We start from the raw sequence: 18,462 nt of genomic DNA, 5'->3' as shown, positions 1-18,462 counted from the left end.
ATTTGGGAGAAGTCTTTTTTTAGCCAAAAAAGATCACGCCATGACATATAATAACCAGAAATATACATACCATATTTCAAAGTTTAAGAGGCATACATATCCTAATGCCAGTGCATTACCTCTTTGTTCAAATATGTATAAACCACAAAATGCTCTGCACCTCTCATGGGAACAAAATAAAAATAACCAAGTATCTATGGGCCAATAATCCTGACTGAGGATGAGCTGTGCCTGTAGTTCAGAAGATCTGGAATCATGTTGGGAAAATGAGACTAATGAAATAAACAGTACCTTTTCCAGAGCAATTCTCATCTTCCAGATAAGACATAATCACCGACTCTAGTTTGTGAGGGCTGCTTGTCTCATATGGAATAAGCTAACAACCACTGTCTGCTATGCGTGGTAGGCAAAATAATGGCCCCCAAGTTTCAAAGTTCACATCACAATCCCCAGAACCTGTGAGTGTTTCATGGCAAATGGGACTTTGCAGGTGTGATTAAGAATCTGGAGATGGGGGATTATCTGGGGTCATCCAAGTGGGCCCAATGTAAATACAAGGGTCCTTAGAAGAGGGAGGCAGGAGGGTCAGAGATGTGAGGCTGGAAGCAGAGGTTGGAGTGATGTGAGGCCACCAGCCAATGAATACAGAAGGAATTCTAGAAGCTAGAAAAAGCAGAGAAACATTCCCAGCTAGGGCCTTCGGAAGGAACCAGCTCGTGATTTTGGCACAGTGAGACCCAATTCAAACTTCTAACCTCCAGAACTGTAAAAGAATAAATTTGCGTGTGTGTGTGTGTGTGTGTGACCAAGTCTCGCTCTGTCCCCCAGGCTAGAGTGCAGTGGCACATCCTAGGTTCAAGCAATTCTCGTGCCTCAGCCTCCCAAGTAGCTGAGATTACAGCGCCACCTTGCCTGGCTAATTTTTGTATTTTTAGAGACGGGGTTTCACCATGTCGGCGAGGCTGGTCTTGAACTCCTGACCTCAAGTGATCTGCCCTCCTTGGCCTCCTAAAGTGCTGGGATTACAGGCATGAGCCACCGTGCCCGGCCCAAATTTATGTTACTTTAAGCCACTACGTTTGCAGTAATTTGCTACATAGCCACAGGAAACCAACACACCACCCCTATACCATGTATAGTCCAGTCTCCCAGACCAACTGGTTGCTGGCCACCAATTCTACCTTTACTTCCTAGGGAGGCCATATGGTATGGTGGTGAAGCCTGGGTGCTGGGGAGTTGTGTTCAAAACACAGCTACTTCTGTGTAACACGGACAAGTGATCTGACCCGTCTTGGATAGCCACCCTCAGCGAAGAAAGGGAGATAAGGGCACCCATCCAGCGCTGTGAGAACTCAGTGAAGCAATGCCATGCGAATGGCTTAGCAAAGTGCCTGCTGCATGACACCTGCTCTTAGTCTCATCATCACGACCCTCTTGCCCATTTCTGTCTCCCCTCCTAGTGTGTCTATGGCGGAGTCCTAAGAGGAACTGGGAAGCAGGCCTTCGGTGCCACTGTGAATGCCATCACATACTACATCATCGGCCTACCACTGGGCATCCTTCTGACCTTTCTGGTCAGAATGAGAATCATGGGTATGTGGTGTGAGGAAGTCGGGAGGGGCCTGGGTGGTCGGTCGGACATTGTTCCCATCATCACTTGTCTCCTCCAGGCCTCTGGCTAGGCATGCTGGCCTGTGTCTTCCTGGCAACTGCTGCCTTTGTTGCCTATACTGCCCGGCTGGACTGGAAGCTTGCCGCAGAGGAGGTAAGTGGGTCGGGTGCCCCTGGCCACAGGACACATCCTGCGCCTGACCCCAGCAGGTAGAGTGACTACTCAGCCAGAAATGCCCAGAACACATGAGAACTTGGCAGCAGTGTGGTATAAGCTGCAGGTGTTTTGTGGGGGATTACAGAGGGGCCACCTGAGCCTGAACAGTGGCTCCTGTCACTGTAGTTGGCCAGTATAAGAAGCACGCTCTGCGGTTATACACAGAAACAAAACCAAAAACCTTCCTTAGACAGCCCCACCTGTGGAAAACCAAACACACACAAAGAACTCAAACTAGTCTGAACCCAGATGAACCCCCGAGCGTGTGCCTTGACTTTGGAAGGGGTAATAAAATCACCCTGCCCACCATCCTCTTTGATGTCCTTTTTAAACAGGGCAGGGCAGCCTTTGCATCTCAGGCACAGCAAAGGCACAACTCAGTATGCAAGCAGAGCACAGAAGCAGTGTTCTCTCAAAGACCCTGAATACTATCAGAGTGTGGTTTTGCCTTTGTGCACAGAAAAAGTCATCCTGACACTTAAGATGCAGGATAAACAGATATTTAAAATGATATATGCATTTATTTGAGAGGGAGTATCGCTCTGTTGTCCAGGATGGAGTGCAGTGGCGCGATCTCGGCTCAATGCAACCTCTGCCTCTCAGGGTCGAGATTCTCCTGCCTCAGCCTCCTGAGTAGCTAGGACTACCTACAGACATGCGCCACCACACACAGCTACTTTTTTAGTATCTTCACTATAGATTTCACTATATTGAAAGAGACAGATTTCACTATATTGAAAGAGACAGATTTCACTATATTGCCCAGGCTGGCCTTGAACTCCTGAGCTCAAGCAATCCACCGCCTCGGCCTCCCAAAGTGCTGTGATTACAGGTGTAAGCCACCACGCCCAGCCTTAAAATGATACTTTCTAAAAGCCCCACCAACTATGAATACATGCACATGTGCTGCTTCAGCTTGCAATGCTTTAAAAACAGTGAATGCGAGGCCAGCGGTGAAGGCGTGAACTGCTGAGCTGGCAGGTTGACCCAAGCGAGTTCTTTCTCCTTTAGGCTAAGAAACACTCAGGCCAGCAGCAGCAGCAGAGAGCAGAGAGCACTGCACCCAGACCTGGGCCTGAGAAAGCAGTCCTATCTTCAGGTAATGCTGTCACGGCTGCTTCTACTTTGGTACACATAGAAATGTCAGTGGCATGTTGCTCCTGTCTGCCCTCTGTGCCTCATGCAATTGGAAACTGTATAAGCCAAAGCTGTTTTTCTTCCATTATGAAAATGATGTCCTAAGCACCAGGAAGACAACATTATCATTTATTGTCTAGCAGGCATGCAAAGACTTGACTAGGCCCTACGTCAAGTCTTTGGCCTTGAGAGACAACTAGATATATGCCCATTTTCAGATGAGGAAGTGAGGCTGAAAGAACTCAGGTATTTCTTCCCTCATCCCACAACTTGTAAAGGCCAGACATAAGATCTGAGCATCAACCCGTCGGACTCTAAAGCTCATGATCTCCCCCACTGATGGAAAGCCAACTTTTAACCTCCGGGGAGCCTGGCTGACTCACCGGCTTTGGGGGGCACCTGCTATCTACCTCTCTCCACCCCCTCAGGCAGACAAGCATCTCTCTAGTTTATGTCCAATGTCCATGTCATGAAGTGATGGCCCCAGCTCTGCCCCAGGGCTGGTCCCGAGTGCCAGGTGTGTGTGCAAATGGCCCAAAGCTCAGGAAGATGTCTCCATGACCTCATCCATCCTGGGCTAATCCTTGATCAGGGCAGTAGTGAGGCAGCTAAAACTCTGGGAGTGTCAGGTGTCATGAGAGAATACAGTAAGACACGATTAATTGTGTTTCCCATGTGCTTCTGAAGCCACAGATCATCACAGGGCCAAGCACCGACAAGAACACTCCTCATCAGATCTCAGTAGTAAGCGTTATCTGCATGTGAAATTCAGTTTAAGACGCTTTCCTGCATATCCTCTCCTCTGATCTTGCTTGTAAAGCAGATAAAGCAGGTATTTTTCTATTGTATAGGCATCGTCCCTTGTGAGGTGTAACAAACACAGCCAGGTGGTTAATCTAGGTTTCCCGATTCCAAGGCCAAAGCTCTCCCTCTGACCCCTGACCTGCTGAGTTTGCTCCTGTTTGCTTCCACAGTGGCTACAGGGAGTTCCCCTGGCATTACCTTGACAACGTATTCAAGGTCTGACTGCCAGGTGGACCTCTTCAGGACTCCAGAGGAGGCCCACACCCTTTCAGCTCCTGCCAGCAGACTGTCAGTGAAACAGCTGGTCATCCGCCGTGGGGCTGCCCTGGGGGCGGCGTCAGCCACACTGCTGTTGGGGCTCGTGGTCAGGATTCTAGCCACCAGGCACTAGCAAAGAAGCTTGGAAACAGAAAGCCAGGAGTGGCTGTCCCCGGTACCCAAACACACCACGGTCCGCCCTGCAAAAGCGCCAATGGGGTCCAGTGCAGGAGGACACTTTGAACGACTCCTCAAAAAAACAACTTTGGCTGATTCCTTGTGCTGACACTCAGAGGGGTCTGAACAGAGCAGACTTCACAATTCTGTTCTGGTCAAGCTGGAGTTTTCTTCTCTGGCCTGGATTGCTCTACAGAAGACATCAGCCAACTGCACGAGTCAGAGTCCAGGGACTGCCACTACTATTAATAATGTAAATGGCTTCCAATGGGAGACTGCAGATACAATCACCAAAACCACTGTTACATTAAACATTACACATTTCCTAGGCACAGCCTGCTGCTCAAGTCTGTCATAAAGCCTCTGTGAAGCTGAGAAGGGGGCCAGTGGGTTCTGTCCAGGCAACTCCTGTGTGCCCCCAGCAAATACAGGTGCTGTGAGACCCTGACCAGGGCGGTGGCTGTCTATATACCCTTCTTCCCCTTTTCTCCAGTTCTTTCATTCCATCAGCATTTTCATTTATCACAGACATTAAGAAACACTTGTTCTTACTGTACTTTTTCTTCTAGTAGTGACGTGATATAAATAAGGGCAGAAAACAAGTAGGAACAGAGCACAGCAAAGTCATCACGGAAGCAATTCCAGACTCTAAGGCACTGTTTGCCCACGTGTGGTCCACGGTTAACAGGTATTAAGGTAAACGGCTCCGCGGTCAAGGAAGTCTGGGAACTGCACACACTAGCACTTCAGAGGTTCCGAAGGACCTGTGTCCTTTAGTTTGCTGACGTGCTTTACAAGCCAGTGGTATACAGGACCTGCGGCAGGACCATTTTTGTGTGTAAAATCTTGTGGGATTAGTGTTCTATGAATATGCTTACAGAAACACTTGTTCTAGATCAGCAACTGGGGGTAAGAGGATGCCATTGGAAAAACCTATTTACTACAGCTACTAACCACCACCCCCAACACACACAGCAGAACCGTGAAATTTGAGAAAATCTTCTCGGCTAAGAATTTTAAAATGAGAAAGCATGACAAAAAAAAGTTGACAAATACCATCTATGATAAAGACATAAAAGGATTTATAGTTGGGGAGAATTTATAACCAAAGGATTATCTCCAATAGGGAATATCTGAGGTTCCACACCAGGAACGTCATTAAAATTGATGCCAATTTTATGAAAGGTGTTCATTTTGAAGCAGATAGGTATCAGTAGACAAGCCAGTAATTTAAACACACTCAATGAAAATTCTATAATGCAATTTTATCTAAGGTATTTTATGATTACTCTCTTAGGGCCAGTTTTAAGCAGCTTTTTCCTAAACTGGGCTAGTTATTAATTCTCAACACTTCATACTATGATGAAGACATCACATACTTTAGACAGACTTAATAGAACAAATTATTCAACTAAGTTGATTATACATTCTATAAAGTAAATTACATTCTCTTATTGAGTGAGCTGAGTCTTTCTGAGTGTGGAGACGGAGTCTCTGCAGTCAGGAGCTCCAAGGCATAGCACTGCCTGCTCTGCCCTGTCCAGCAGGTAACGCTGCGTTCCACAGGCCTCTTCTTCAGCCTTGCCCACTCAGCTGAGTACCTCAGGTTGTGGCCATGGACGACTGATGAGAGTAACTTCTGACTTGCTCAGGGGATCCTTTTGCCATCCATCCCCTTCAGTATGACCAAGTGCAGTGGCTTACTCGCTTCTTGTCCAGACCATCCACCAACTGTCTGCCCCATGAAGCTCTCAAACCCCAAAGTCCTAATATCCAAGGCCTCTTTGTCTGTGAGAAGAAGTGGTTCCCTCACTTTCACTTCTGTAGGCTATTCAGAAAGGGATCTCTCTACAGTTTAAAAAAGTGAAATTTTACTTGCACTGTGCTACAGAAATAAGAAACTTACAGATTTGTCCTTGAAGACCTACTAACCTGCAACCTTAGGGTCCTGAGAGAGGATTCATATACGTACTTTTATTACAGTATTTTTTGTTTGTTTGGGTGACAGGGTCTTGCTCTGTTGCCCAAGCTGAAGTGCAGTGGTGCAATCACAGCCCACCGCAGCCTTGGCCTCGCAGGCTCAATCGATCCTCATGCTTCAGCCTCCTGAGCACAGGCTCATGCCACCACATCTAGCTTATTTTTACTTTTTGGTAGAGATGAGGTCTCACTATGTTGTCCAGGCAGGTCTCAAATTCCTGGACTCAAGCAATCCTCCCGCCTCGGCCTCCCAAAGTGCTGGGATTACAGGCATGAGCCACCACGTCCGGCTACAGTATTTTTTAAATGCCAGTTAGGTTTTATAAGATGTAGAATTCTATAACTCCAACACAAGAATGACAGATGATGTTTGCATGACTTTGGCAACTAACTTCCAGGAAGCCCTAGGATTTACAAGATGCTTTGAGTGATATTAGTCACAAGAGATTGTTGCAACTAAACAGAACACAGGATGATGGAGCATGAATAAGGGAGAATGAAGACCACTGGTGAGATGGCACTTCTGACCAGGGGCCTGACTCCTGGAGGTCAAGTCCTCGAGTCCCATTGGAGGAAGAGTAACCCCTCCCTCCCCCACACAGGGTTTTAGTGCCTGAAATCTCACAGGGAACGGAGACCATCTGACCTCACCTCTCTGACTACAGAGGACTGCTGGTAGCCCTGGGAAGCACCAGGCTCTTGAAAGCTTCACACAGTGATGGTGGTAGCAGGGGCAGGAGGTGGGCAGTGCCATTAACTGGAGGGAAGAATTCACTGAGTAGGTTCTGAGACTCCCTTAAAGTTTGTATTTAGTCTAATACATTCTCCTCCCCTAGCTCAAAGCTCCAAGATTTAGATAAGCACAATTTAAGACAGGTTCCCTGAATACCCTATTAGGGAATGCTGGGATTTGGTTGAAATGGCAAGTTTTATTAATGATGAATGGCAATGACTTTTGAGTTTGGTCACAGTGTGTTTGCATATTTTCTTACTATTTTTGGTAGGATTTAAAAATTATTGGTTCATTAACCATTTAAAAGAGGAATAATTCAGTAGAGGCACTGGGAGGTTGAACGGGATCATTCTTCAGTAATATCCAGCCTGGAGAGAGGAAAAAGGGATCCAGTTTACTCAGCTGCTTTAAAAACCTACCCACAACCAGCCTTGCAACACAAGCTCAGCACTGGGACTCAGATACCTCCTGTCTGAAGAGACTCTACAGGCGTTGTACAAAAAAGGACTACATATCCCTAGGAAGCCTAGGAAGCGTGATTTGGGCTAAAGGATTATGCCCTTCCTCAAAAAGCAACAATAACAATAATAGCGAGACAAGGTGATAATGGAGGCTATATTCTGTCCACTGTCAATTAGCTAACGTTAGAGTAGAGACAGAAGATGAGAGGACTAACTTATTATCCTGGCATTTTCAGTAGGAAGCTAAAGTCTCTACATGGAATTCAAAAACTGGTAAACAATTTGTTTCTAAAATGCAGAAGTGGTACTGAATCTAATCCTTCCTATTGAACACTGAGGAAGGGCTGCTGCAATCTCAAGGTTCAAATGTCATATTTAGTTGTCAAAGGCCTAATGAAATTTATCAACATTAACCTCCTATGTTTCTCAACCTTTTAAAACCCACATCTCCCACAATGCCTTCTGTAGCTTATAAGCTTCATTGGAACTTCACTTTGTGTACAGTACTTACACTCTAAATCCCTTCTAATTCTAGTAAGGTAGTTAATAAAATAAAATCCAAGGGTGAAACAAAATAAGGAAACTATTAAGTACATAAAAGCCATTTCAGAAAAATGTTAATTACAATAAATAGACTCTTCAGGTAAATATACAGTACAGATTCAAAGGCATTTATTTAAAATAAAAGGCAATTTGATAAAAAGAGGATTAAAAGCTCAGAGAGGAGCAGAAAAGCAGCAAAGCGGAAAAGAAAACCAAATCTCTACCTAGTTCCAGACTGAATCCGAAGAAATATTAACAACTAATAGTAATGAGAATTGAGAGGGAGGGTTGAAAGTGGCCTGGAGAATCACTGACACCTACTCCCTCATCCTGTAGATGAGCAAGCTGAGGCCAAAGGAAGAGCTCAGAAAAGGTCTTGCCCAAGGTCATTAAGCCAAGAATCAAATCACATTTTCTTGTTCCTGCTAAAGATTTTATATATTGCTGCTGCTTTTATATATTGCTGCTTCTCTAGACCCTCACAGAGAAACCCTTTGGGAACTCAAACCTGCCTGGCAGAGTGCACTGCACCTGAGGGAGGCTTCTTGGGGGTTTGGTAAGCTTGGAGAATGCAGACTCAGCCTGGGCCTCCATATTTTCCATGAGGCTAAAATATTCTATCACAACCAAGTCGCATTATCAGGCTGAGGAACCAAGGTCTTGGGAAAAGAACAAAAGAGGCAGATATTGACCAGAGACCCAAGTAAGCTTCCGACCACACCTCCAGCCTCAGGAAGGCAGAGAAGAAGTAGCCCCTAAATTGTATACTACACCTTGATTTCACGACATTTGCTGCTATGAATTCCAAAGTCAAACCTTTTTTAAAAATGAAAACAAATCACAACTACACAGTGATTTAAAAAATATTCTTAAATTATGACACAAAGAGTTCAGTGCCTAGATGGTGACAAGTCTGAATTAGTCAGCTGGCACTTCCCCCAGGAGAGCTGAGTAGAAGGGGAAGAGAAATGAGGCTCACACTCGGCTGCCCTTTTCCTAGAAATGATGCACGCTTCACCTGGACGCAGCTAAGCCATTGCCTCTGCACATTTCTCTTAGATTCCTAACAAGTCGCCTCACCCTTTTAAAACTGTGGATAAGTGGAGTTTTAACACCCTGACACTCTGAGCCCAGGTCCAAAATGTCTAGAGATAAGTAAGTTAAACATTCTTTTTCTCTCTCTCTCTTTTTTTTTGGAGACGGAGTCTCGCTCTGTCACCCAGGGTGGAGTGCAGTGGCACAATCTCGGCTCACTGCAATCTCCGCCTCTTGGGTTTGAGCAATTCTCCTGCCTCAGCCTCCCGAGTAGCTGGGACTACAGGCGCACGCCGCCATGCCCAACTAATTTTTTTAAGTAGAGACGGGGTTTCACTGTATTGCCAGACTGTTCTCAAACTCCTAAACTCAGGCCTCGGCCTCCCAAAGTGCTAGGATTACAGGCGTGAGCCACAGCATCCAGCCCATTCTTTTTTCAATAACCCCTAAGCCTCCAATTGCAGCAAAACAAAACAAAACAAAAAACCCTAGAAAACATACCCCAACTTGGCCCACCTTACATATAGAAAGAAAACAAAAAGTTCCTACCTCACTCTTAACAGACAGGGCTGGGTTTTGAAATCTGGTGTTCATCTCTGCTTACTGGACCAACGCAGTCTGTGAACTACCAGAAAAATCAACAGGGCCTTTCTCCTCAGCACAGCTTGGTGTTTCTGAGAAAACCCAAACGATTTCAAATGCAACTGGTATCTCCAATTCCACTAAAGCTAGGATACTGTAAGACGAGCCAATTCCCTTTCAAATATTTTTTTTTTTTTGAGATAGAGTCTCGCTCTGTCGCCCAGGCTGGAGTGCAATGGCGCCATCTCGGCTCACTGCAACCTCCGCCTCCCGGGTTCAAGTGATTCTCCTGCGTTAGCCTCCCGAGTAGCTGCGACTACAGTTGTGCGCCACCATGCCTGGCTAACTTTTTGTATTTTTAGTAGAGACGGTGTTTCACCGTATTGGTCAGGCTGGTCTTGAACTGCTGACCTCATGATTCGCCCGCCTCAGCCTCCTGAAGTGTTGGGATTACGGGCGTGAGCCACTACACCCAGCCCCCTTTCAAATTCTAAACAAAATATAAACACAATTACCATTGCCTTTTCCAAGCCCATTCTTCACTGATATGGTCAATATTTTCAATGTTACATCCTCAGCTGAACAGCTGAGGGCGCCACAGACACAACTGCGTTCGTCATTCCATCTTAACTTTAATTATGGATTTCCTCTTTCACTTCAAAATACACAAACTGCTTTGAGAAGGCAGCTATCATGAGGGCCTCTTTGCAAGCCCATCTCTATAATGACTAATCACCAAAGATAAACTTTATCAGGTAGTCAACTTTGGAGGAAAAACACTCAAGCCTAATAAAATTTCCCTCACCAAAGCTGTTGCACCAGAGTTCTTGCCTCCATCTCCGTGGCAAGCTGATTTCATGCACATTCAAGAACAAAGCTGGCCGGGTGTGGTGGCTCATGCCTGTAATCCCAGCACTTTGGGAGGCCCAGGTGGATCACCTGAGGTCAGGAGTTCGAGACCAGCCTGGCCAGTGTAGTGAAACCCCCGTCTTTACTAAAAATGCAAAAATTAATTGGGCATGGTGGCTGGCGCCTGTACTCCCAGCTACTAGGGAAGCTGAGGCTGGCAGGCGCCTGTAATCCCTGCTACTCAGGAAGCTGAGGCAGGAGAATTGCTTGAACCTGGGGGGCGGAGGTTGCAGTGAGCCAAGATTGCACTATTGCACTCCAGCCTAGGCAAAAGAGTGAGACTCCTCAAAGAAAAAAAAAAAAAAAGAACAAAGCTGCAAGTGACAAGGAAAGTCCAATACCAGAAAGATCAAAGGACTAACCCTTTGATCAGATAGCTCAGAATTCTGCAATCAAGTTCTACACTGTTTTAACCTCTTAGACCAGAGATTAGCAAACTTTTCTGTAATAATTTAGGCTTTAAGGGCCTTTCAACCTCTGTTGCAACTACTCAGCTCTGTCACCATCCCATGAAAGCAGCTGTGGATGATTAGTAAACAACTGGGTGTGGCTGTGTTCCAATAACTTTAGTGACAAAAAGAGGCAGCTGGCCAGCAGGCTGTGGTTCACTGACCCTGTCTTAGACTCTACAAGCTAATGTAGAGTCCTGCTAGAATATGCATCTGGCAGCCATTGGGCCAAGACCAGACAGAATGGCACTCATGGGTAACAGGGACTCACCTTGACCAGCACAGCGGCTACAATGCCCAGGAAAGTGAGCAACAGGAGACCGAATTTTTCTTTGTTGAACCGTTTCAAGAGAAAAAATTTTCCCCAATCCACCTTTGACTGGCTGTTGGGAGGATATCTGAGTTTGTTAGCACCTTCTCTCTTCAAACTTTTTAATAAACAGGGACGCTGATGAGAAAAAGTATCGAAACTATGTTTTCCGTGATAAGCTCCCATCCCACTGGAACCTGAAATAAAGGGAACAGACAAAACAAGCTTCACTGTAGATGATGCAAGCTACTTCTGTCTAACAACAGCCAGGAAAGCTCACATGCACTCCCTGCTGCCTGGGAGCCCCCACTGAACTCTGCCAGCCGAAGTATCTCTTTTCAGGAAGTCCTTACCAACTCCCCTGGAAAAGTCAATGTCCTTGTCAAACAGGATGCTTTCCACGAGCACTTGCACCTCTTCTAGAGCTGTGGCTCTCACTTATGCCAGGGACTGTGCTAAGAGTTTAAATCATTCTCTTGAGATAATTCTCACCACAATCCCACCTGGTGAATTATCAGCAGCCTCATTTCCAGAGAGGGAAAGGGAGCTTACGGAGTCAGTTAACCTGCCCAGGGTCACATGGCTGGTAAGTGGCAAAGCCAGAACCTGAACCTGGATCAGACTCTAAATGCTAATGTGCTCTCTTCCCACCATCCCTTCATTCCCACCATCCCTTCCCATGGCTTCAGTCATCCATGGCCCCACTCACCCACTTGCTTTCTCTAAGGCTGTAGAAAGTAAGACAGGGCGGCAGGGTTGCACACTGGGTGATAATAAGCAAGTGTAAATCTCTGCCCTCCACGAAGCCATGCTCTGTGACAGTTTTCATTTCTCTAACTCTGTGTGTACAACAGACTGACAGGCACAAAGGAGCAGTGTGAGCTCGGCAGAGGGAATTGCATGTGTGATGTAAGACACAGGTGACCAGAGGCCAGGGAGCAGTTTACCAAGGTCAGGATGCAGGAAGGAATCATTCATGAAGTAAGCCTGGTGTGAGAAGAGACCCAAGGACAAGACCCTGAGAAAACCTGACACTGAGGGAGGGTAAAGAATGAGGGAGGGGACTGGGTGCGGGGGCTCACGCCTGTAATCCCAGCACTTTGGGAGGCTAAGACGGGCGGATCACAAGGTCAAGAGATCCAGACCATCCTGGCCAACATGGTGAAATCCTGTCTCTACAAAAAGTACAAAAATTAGTTGGACATGGTGGTGCACGCCTGTAGTCCCAGCTACTTTGGAAGCTAAGGCAGGAGAATTGCTTGAACCCAGGAGGTGGAGGTTGCAGTGAGCTGAGGTTGTGCCACTGCACTCCAGCCTGGGCAAGAGCGAGACTCCGCCTCAAAAAAAAAAAAAAAAAAGAATGAGGGAGGGGCGAGCCAAAGACATAACCAAGGTAGTTTTATCCAAAGATATAAAAGGGTTATATAAATGAAGAGATGATATAACATATTCCCATTAAGACTCCACATTTTAAAGATATAAATTCTTCCCGCCGGGCGCGGTGGCTCAAGCCTGTAATCCCAGCACTTTGGGAGGCTGAGACGGGCGGATCACGAAGTCAGGAGATCAAGACCATCCTGGCTAACATGGTGAAACCCCGTCTCTACTAAAAATACAAAACACTAGCCGGGTGACCTGGCGGGCGCCTGTAGTCCCAGCTACTCGGGAGGCTGAGGCAGGAGAATGGCGTGAACCCGGGAGGCGGAGCTTGCAGTGAGCTGAGATCCGGCCACTGCACTCCAGCCCGGGCGACAGAGCAAGACTCCGTCTCAAAAAAAAAAAATAAATAAATAAATAAAAAATAAAAAAAAATAAATAAATTCTTCCCGAAATAATTTAAGTTTAAATCAATTTTAATCAAAATCCCAGGGGATTTCAGAAGGTTTTGTTTGTTTGTTTGTTTGTTTTTTAAAGTAGGAGGAGGTAGTGATTTCAAAGATCACCTGGAAAAATAAATTTAGATAAGAACAAGCAAGAAAATACTGAAAAGCAATAAAAAGGAGGAGCTTTTACTTTTAGATTTTGAAATAGTGCTGTGTCCTAAAGAGCAAGCTACTGGATTGAATATGTGGGTTTTGGAGCCAGACAACTTTGGCTCATTTCTTGGCTTACTACTTATTAGTTGTCTGTCTCTAAAATGCGTGCATTTGGCCAGTCGCAGTGGCTCACACCCATAATCCCAGCACATTGGGAGGCTGAGGTGGGACGATTGCTTGAGCCCAGGAATTCAAGACCAGCCTAGGCAACATAGTGAGACCCAGTCTCTATACAAAAAAATGTTTTTAATTAGCCAGGCATGGTGGTTGACCCCTGTAGTCCCAGCTACTCAGTGGGCTAGGGCGGGAAGATTGTTTGAGCCCAAGAGGTTGAGGCTGCAGTGAGCCGTGATTGTACCACTGTACTAGCCTGGGTGACAGAGTAAGACCCCATCTCAAAAAAGAAAAGAAAAGGCATGGATTCAACCGCAGTACCTGGCATATAATAAGCACTTACTAAATGTCACTTATAAAGCTAACTGTACAACTGCTGTAATGGAAACTGTGGTACTGGCCCAGGGAAAAAACAAGCCAGAAAGATAATGCAACCAATGAAAAAACCCTAAGAATGACCCAAACGTGTTTTTATTGAGTACTGACGGTATGAGGATGATAATTTCAAAAAATGGTGCCAGCATAACTAGTTTACTCTTTGGAAAAAAAAAAAAAGGCACATTATTACATCATGCGGCATACGGCATTCTAAAGTGAACTCCATGGAGTTTTTTTGTTTTTGTTTTTGTTTTGAGACAGTGTCTCGCTCTGTTGCCCAGGCTGGAGTGCAGTGGCATGATCTTGGCTCACTGAAGCCACTGCCTCCCAGGTTCAAACGATTCTACTGCCTCAGCCTCCCAAGTAGCTGTGACTATACGTGCATGCCACAATGCCCAGCTAATTTTTTTTTGTATTTTTAGTGGAGACGGGTTTTCACCACGTTGGCCAGGCTGGTCTCATGATTCTGACCTCAAGTGATCCCCCCTGCCTTGGCCTCCCAAAGTGCTGGGATTATAGGTGTCAGCCACCACGACTGGCCAACTCCATGGTTAAAAGGAAGGAAGGACGGAAGGGAGGGAGGGAGGGAGGGAAACTACAAATATTTGTTATTTATTTATTTATTTTATTCTTATTTTTTTGAGACAGAGTCTTGCTCTGTTGCCCAAGCTGGAGTGCAGTGGTGCAATCTCTGCTCACTGCAACCTCTGCCTCCAGGGTTCAAGTGATTTTCCTGCCTCAGTCTCCTGAGGAGCTGGGATTACAGATGGTGCCGCCACACCCAGCTAATTTTTTGTATTTTTAGTAGAGACAGGGTTTCACCATGTTAGCCAAATGCCTTGGCCTCCCAAAGTGCTGGGATTACAGGTGTGTGCCACTGCACCCAGCCTGCAGATGATACTTAGTAATACTGAAATAGGGAAAGCTTTTCTAAGCCTACTTTCCAAATCAGAAACCAAAAAACAAAAAGCCACACAGGCTTAGGTGAGGCGCGGGGGCTCACGCCTGTCATCCCAGCACTCTGGGAAGCTGAGGCAGGTGGATCACCTGAGACCAGGAGTTGGGGACCAGCCTGGCCAACATGGTGAGACCCTATCTCTACTAAAAATACAAAAATTAGGCAGGAGTGGTGTTGGGTGCCTGTAATCCCAGCTACTTGGGAGGCTGGGGCAGAAGAATTGCTTGAAGCGAGGAGGCAGAGGTTGCAGTGAACCAAGATCGCGCCACTGCACTCCAGCCTGGGTGACAGAGTGAGACTCTGTCTCTAAATAAATAAATGCTTCAAATCATAGATAAAAGAAAAATTAAAATCTGGAAAGGGATATGTGTTACAGATAGGACCGAGGATTTTCTTACTTATAAAAAAGGCTATTTAAAGGCTAATAAGGAAGATGTGAACACAGCAAAAATATCAAAGCACATAAATAGAAAATTAATGGGAGTGCTAAAAAAAAAAATTCAAACTCACTAATAACCAAAGGAGTACAAATTGAAATGAGACCCTTTTCTTTCTGTCTAGAAATTTAATCCAGAACTGGGGATATAAGGAAGTAAACACTCATATAATGTTCATGGGAATATAAAGTGGCAGAAATCTGCAAAGACACTTGAAATATGTATCAAAAGCCTTAAAGGTAAGCATTTCTAAAGAAAAACCTAAGCTGGGTGCAATGGCTCATGCCTGTAATCCCAGGCCCACTTGGGAGGCCAAGGCAAGTGGATCTCTTGAGCCCATAAGTTTGAGACCAGGCCCTAATATGGCAAAACCCTGTCTCTACTAAAAATACAAAAATTAGCTGGGCATGGTGGCACACACCTGTTGTTCCAGCTACTTGGGAGGCTGAGTCAGGAGAATTACTTGCACCCAGCAGGTGGAGGTTGCAATGAGCTGAGATCACACCACCGCACTCCAGCTTAGGTGACAGAGGGAGACTCAGTCTCAAAAAAAAAAAAAAGAAAGAAAGAAAAGAAAATCTAAACTATATGCCAAAATATTAATAGTGTTTATGCCTGGGAGATTATTACATTTTTCCTTAAAGTTTAATTGTTCAGACTTTTTGCCGCTGTGTCTATATTACTTTGAGAATTAGAAGAAAAAAGCATTGTTTTCAATTTGGAAAACTGTATAATTTTAACAGAGTAATTACACTTGTAGACATTTTTCCTAAAGAAATAATCAGAGTGCCTAAAGATACATTATATAAGAATCATAATCCCAAAAAAATTGAAATCACAAAAATCTAATACTGGGAACTGGTTACATAAATATGCCACATTCATATGATGGAAAAGTATGCAGTTACTAAAATTATCACATGCAAGAATACTGACATAGGAAAACTGTCACACTATCCTGTCACATACAGGGTAGAGAACAATATATAATATGATACTTTTTTGAATAGAATATTCAGGTGTCTGTGTATATATGTGTGCATATATGTGCAAGACATATACCAGTTATCTTTACATAGTGGGATTATGGGTAATGCAAATGTTTATTCTTTGGGCTCTATCTTTTCCAACTTTTCTTAAAAAGCCTGTATTCCTTTTACATTTGGGGGTCAAGGCTTGTCTTATTTTTATTTTTTTACAGCATAGCCACTATAATGATGTATTATATACCTGAAATTTGCTAAGACAGTAAACCTGTTTTTTTTGCTTTTGCATCTTCTTTTTGTATTTTTAACTTTTGTGGGTATATAATAGGTTGCTTATTTTATTTTGTTATTTATTTTATTTTATTTTATTTTATTTTTTGAGATAGAGTCTTGCTCTGTCGCCAGGCTGGAATGCAGTGGTGCAATCTCAGCTCACTGCAACCTCCGCCTCCCCGGTTCAAGCGATTCTCCTGCCTCAGCCTCCTGAGTAGCTGGGACTACAGGTGCGTGCCAGCACACCCAGCTAATTTTTGTATTTTTAGTAGAGACAGGGTTTCACCATGTTGGCCGGGATGGTCTTGATCTCTTGACCTTGTGATTCTCCCACCTCGGCCTCCCAAAGTGTTGGGATTACAGGCGTGAGCCACCATGCCCACCCTTTTTTTTTTTTTAGATGAACTCTTGCTCTGTCACCCAGGCTGGAGTGCGGTGGCGCAATTGTGGCTCACTGCAACCACCGTCTCCCGGGTTCAAGCGATTCTCCTGCTTCAGCCTCCCTAGTAGCGGAGACTACAGGCACACACCACCACACCCAGCTAACATTTGTATTTTTAGTAGAGACAGGGTTTCACCATGTTGGCCAGGCTGGTCTGGAACTCCTGACCTCAAGTGATCTGCCCACCTCGGCCTCCCAAAGTGCTGGGATTACAGGCATGAGCCACTGCGCCCGGTCGTGTTTTGTTTTAAATAAGATGGTATAGTCAATGATGTCACAGGCTACCTGGTCAAGTAGGGACAGAGACTGAACCCAAGTCACTTAGATTTGCAATTAGAGGACACTGGAGACACCATATGGAACAATTACTGAGTAGATTACTGCACTAGCACAGTGGATGCCAGGATCCTATGCAGTGAGCTGAGGAACTAGAGACAACGGAGTCCAATCTTTTAAGCATCTGGGCTACAAAAGTATTGGTTACTCCAGCCAAAATCCCAGGAGTCATCCTCTTTCATTCACCCCCTCCTCCAACATTCACTCCATCAGCAAATCCTGCTGCTTGATCCCAAAAATAACCCCTTCCCTTTCTACTATCCCCCCCCTGCCACCACCCTCTACAAGCCACCACCATTTCCAATTTGGATCTGGCAACACCTACCGATTTGGTCTCTTCCCACCTGTCCCTCACCCATGTCAGTCACTGTGCTGGGTGCTGGCAATATGTTTACCTCCTAGACAAGGACCTGTGGCTGTAGGTCAAGGCTCCTTGGTCATAGGATAAGGTTTCCTTAACCAGAGACAGACGGTCCTGCCTAGCTGGGCTATCGCATCCCATGGAGCAACTGACTTCCGGTATCACAAAGGGAGAGGATAGAACAGGGCTTTAAGACAGCGGCTTTTATGGTTGGGTTTTTGTTTTGAGAATGTTTACATATTGGCTATTTTGTAATATCTCTATTAGATAGTAGAAAACCCCACCTAGCCTAGGTCCCAAAGGAGAAATAAAACGCTGAGTCAGTCATCTCACATGTGGGAGAGGGAGGCAGGTCACGTTCTAAAGGGAACAGCAAGGATCAGGCTATGTCCACAAAGCTTCACTTGGAATGAATTTCTTTCTGCCCATCCTCTCTAGAACAAGGGGAGTCTCATTTTACTCAAATCACACAACAATTCCAGGAGAGGCTGCTCCTCCAAACAAAGGGTCGGGGAACAAATACAGGTAAGAACTGAGCAGAAAACAAAGGCGTGTTAGAAAACCCCTCTACCTTCTGTCTGTTTCTGGTATTCCGAACCTTTCATTAGTTATCTCATTAAAACAAAACAAAACAAAAAAAAACACAAAGAGAGACCTTCTTAATTTGAGACCTGACTCTTGGTTCCCAAATCTCCTAAATGTGGCAGGACAATAAACAAAATCAATGAAGTGAACAAAGTAAATGATTACAGCTGTGGTCAGTCAGTGCTGCTGACAGAAAGAGACAGGACATTCACCCTGCGCTGCAGGGGTGGGTGGGGAAGCAGGAAAACCAGTCAACTGGGTGACCAGGAAAGGCCTCCCTCAGGACAGGACACTCAGGGTACGCAACAGCTGGCTAATTCAACAGCCCGCACAATCCACTCATGAAATGG

The 18,462-nt window shown here is 45.3% G+C and overlaps 2 protein-coding genes across 4 annotated transcripts in view; one reads left to right on the top strand and one right to left on the bottom strand.

The window, feature by feature from the left end:
* SLC47A2 (solute carrier family 47 member 2) overlaps positions 1–4,559 on the top strand; it is a 29,821-nt gene extending 25,262 nt beyond the window's left edge. For all 3 annotated transcript variants that reach the window (XM_017861971.1, XM_017861970.1, XM_017861969.1), the window contains 4 exons: positions 1,461–1,593; positions 1,671–1,765; positions 2,840–2,927; positions 3,940–4,559. In XM_017861971.1, coding sequence (XP_017717460.1) covers positions 1,461–1,593; positions 1,671–1,765; positions 2,840–2,927; positions 3,940–4,160 — 537 coding nt within the window. In that variant the 3' untranslated portion in view covers positions 4,161–4,559. The remainder of the gene's footprint in view (positions 1–1,460; positions 1,594–1,670; positions 1,766–2,839; positions 2,928–3,939) is intronic.
* Positions 4,560–5,264: 705 nt separating this feature from the next.
* The window catches only part of ALDH3A2 (aldehyde dehydrogenase 3 family member A2), a 28,074-nt gene continuing 14,876 nt past the window's right edge, over positions 5,265–18,462 (bottom strand). The window contains 2 exon segments of the mRNA XM_017861972.1: positions 5,265–7,285; positions 11,168–11,403. Coding sequence (XP_017717461.1) covers positions 7,271–7,285; positions 11,168–11,403 — 251 coding nt within the window. The 3' untranslated portion in view covers positions 5,265–7,270.

Source organism: Rhinopithecus bieti, unplaced genomic scaffold (assembly GCF_001698545.2).
Source record: "Rhinopithecus bieti isolate Rb0 unplaced genomic scaffold, ASM169854v2 scaffold_63305, whole genome shotgun sequence".
In the NCBI taxonomy this organism is placed as follows: domain Eukaryota; kingdom Metazoa; phylum Chordata; class Mammalia; order Primates; family Cercopithecidae; genus Rhinopithecus; species Rhinopithecus bieti.
The sequence above is the reverse complement of the archived record's forward strand: the minus strand, read 5'-3'. Positions and strand labels throughout refer to the sequence as shown.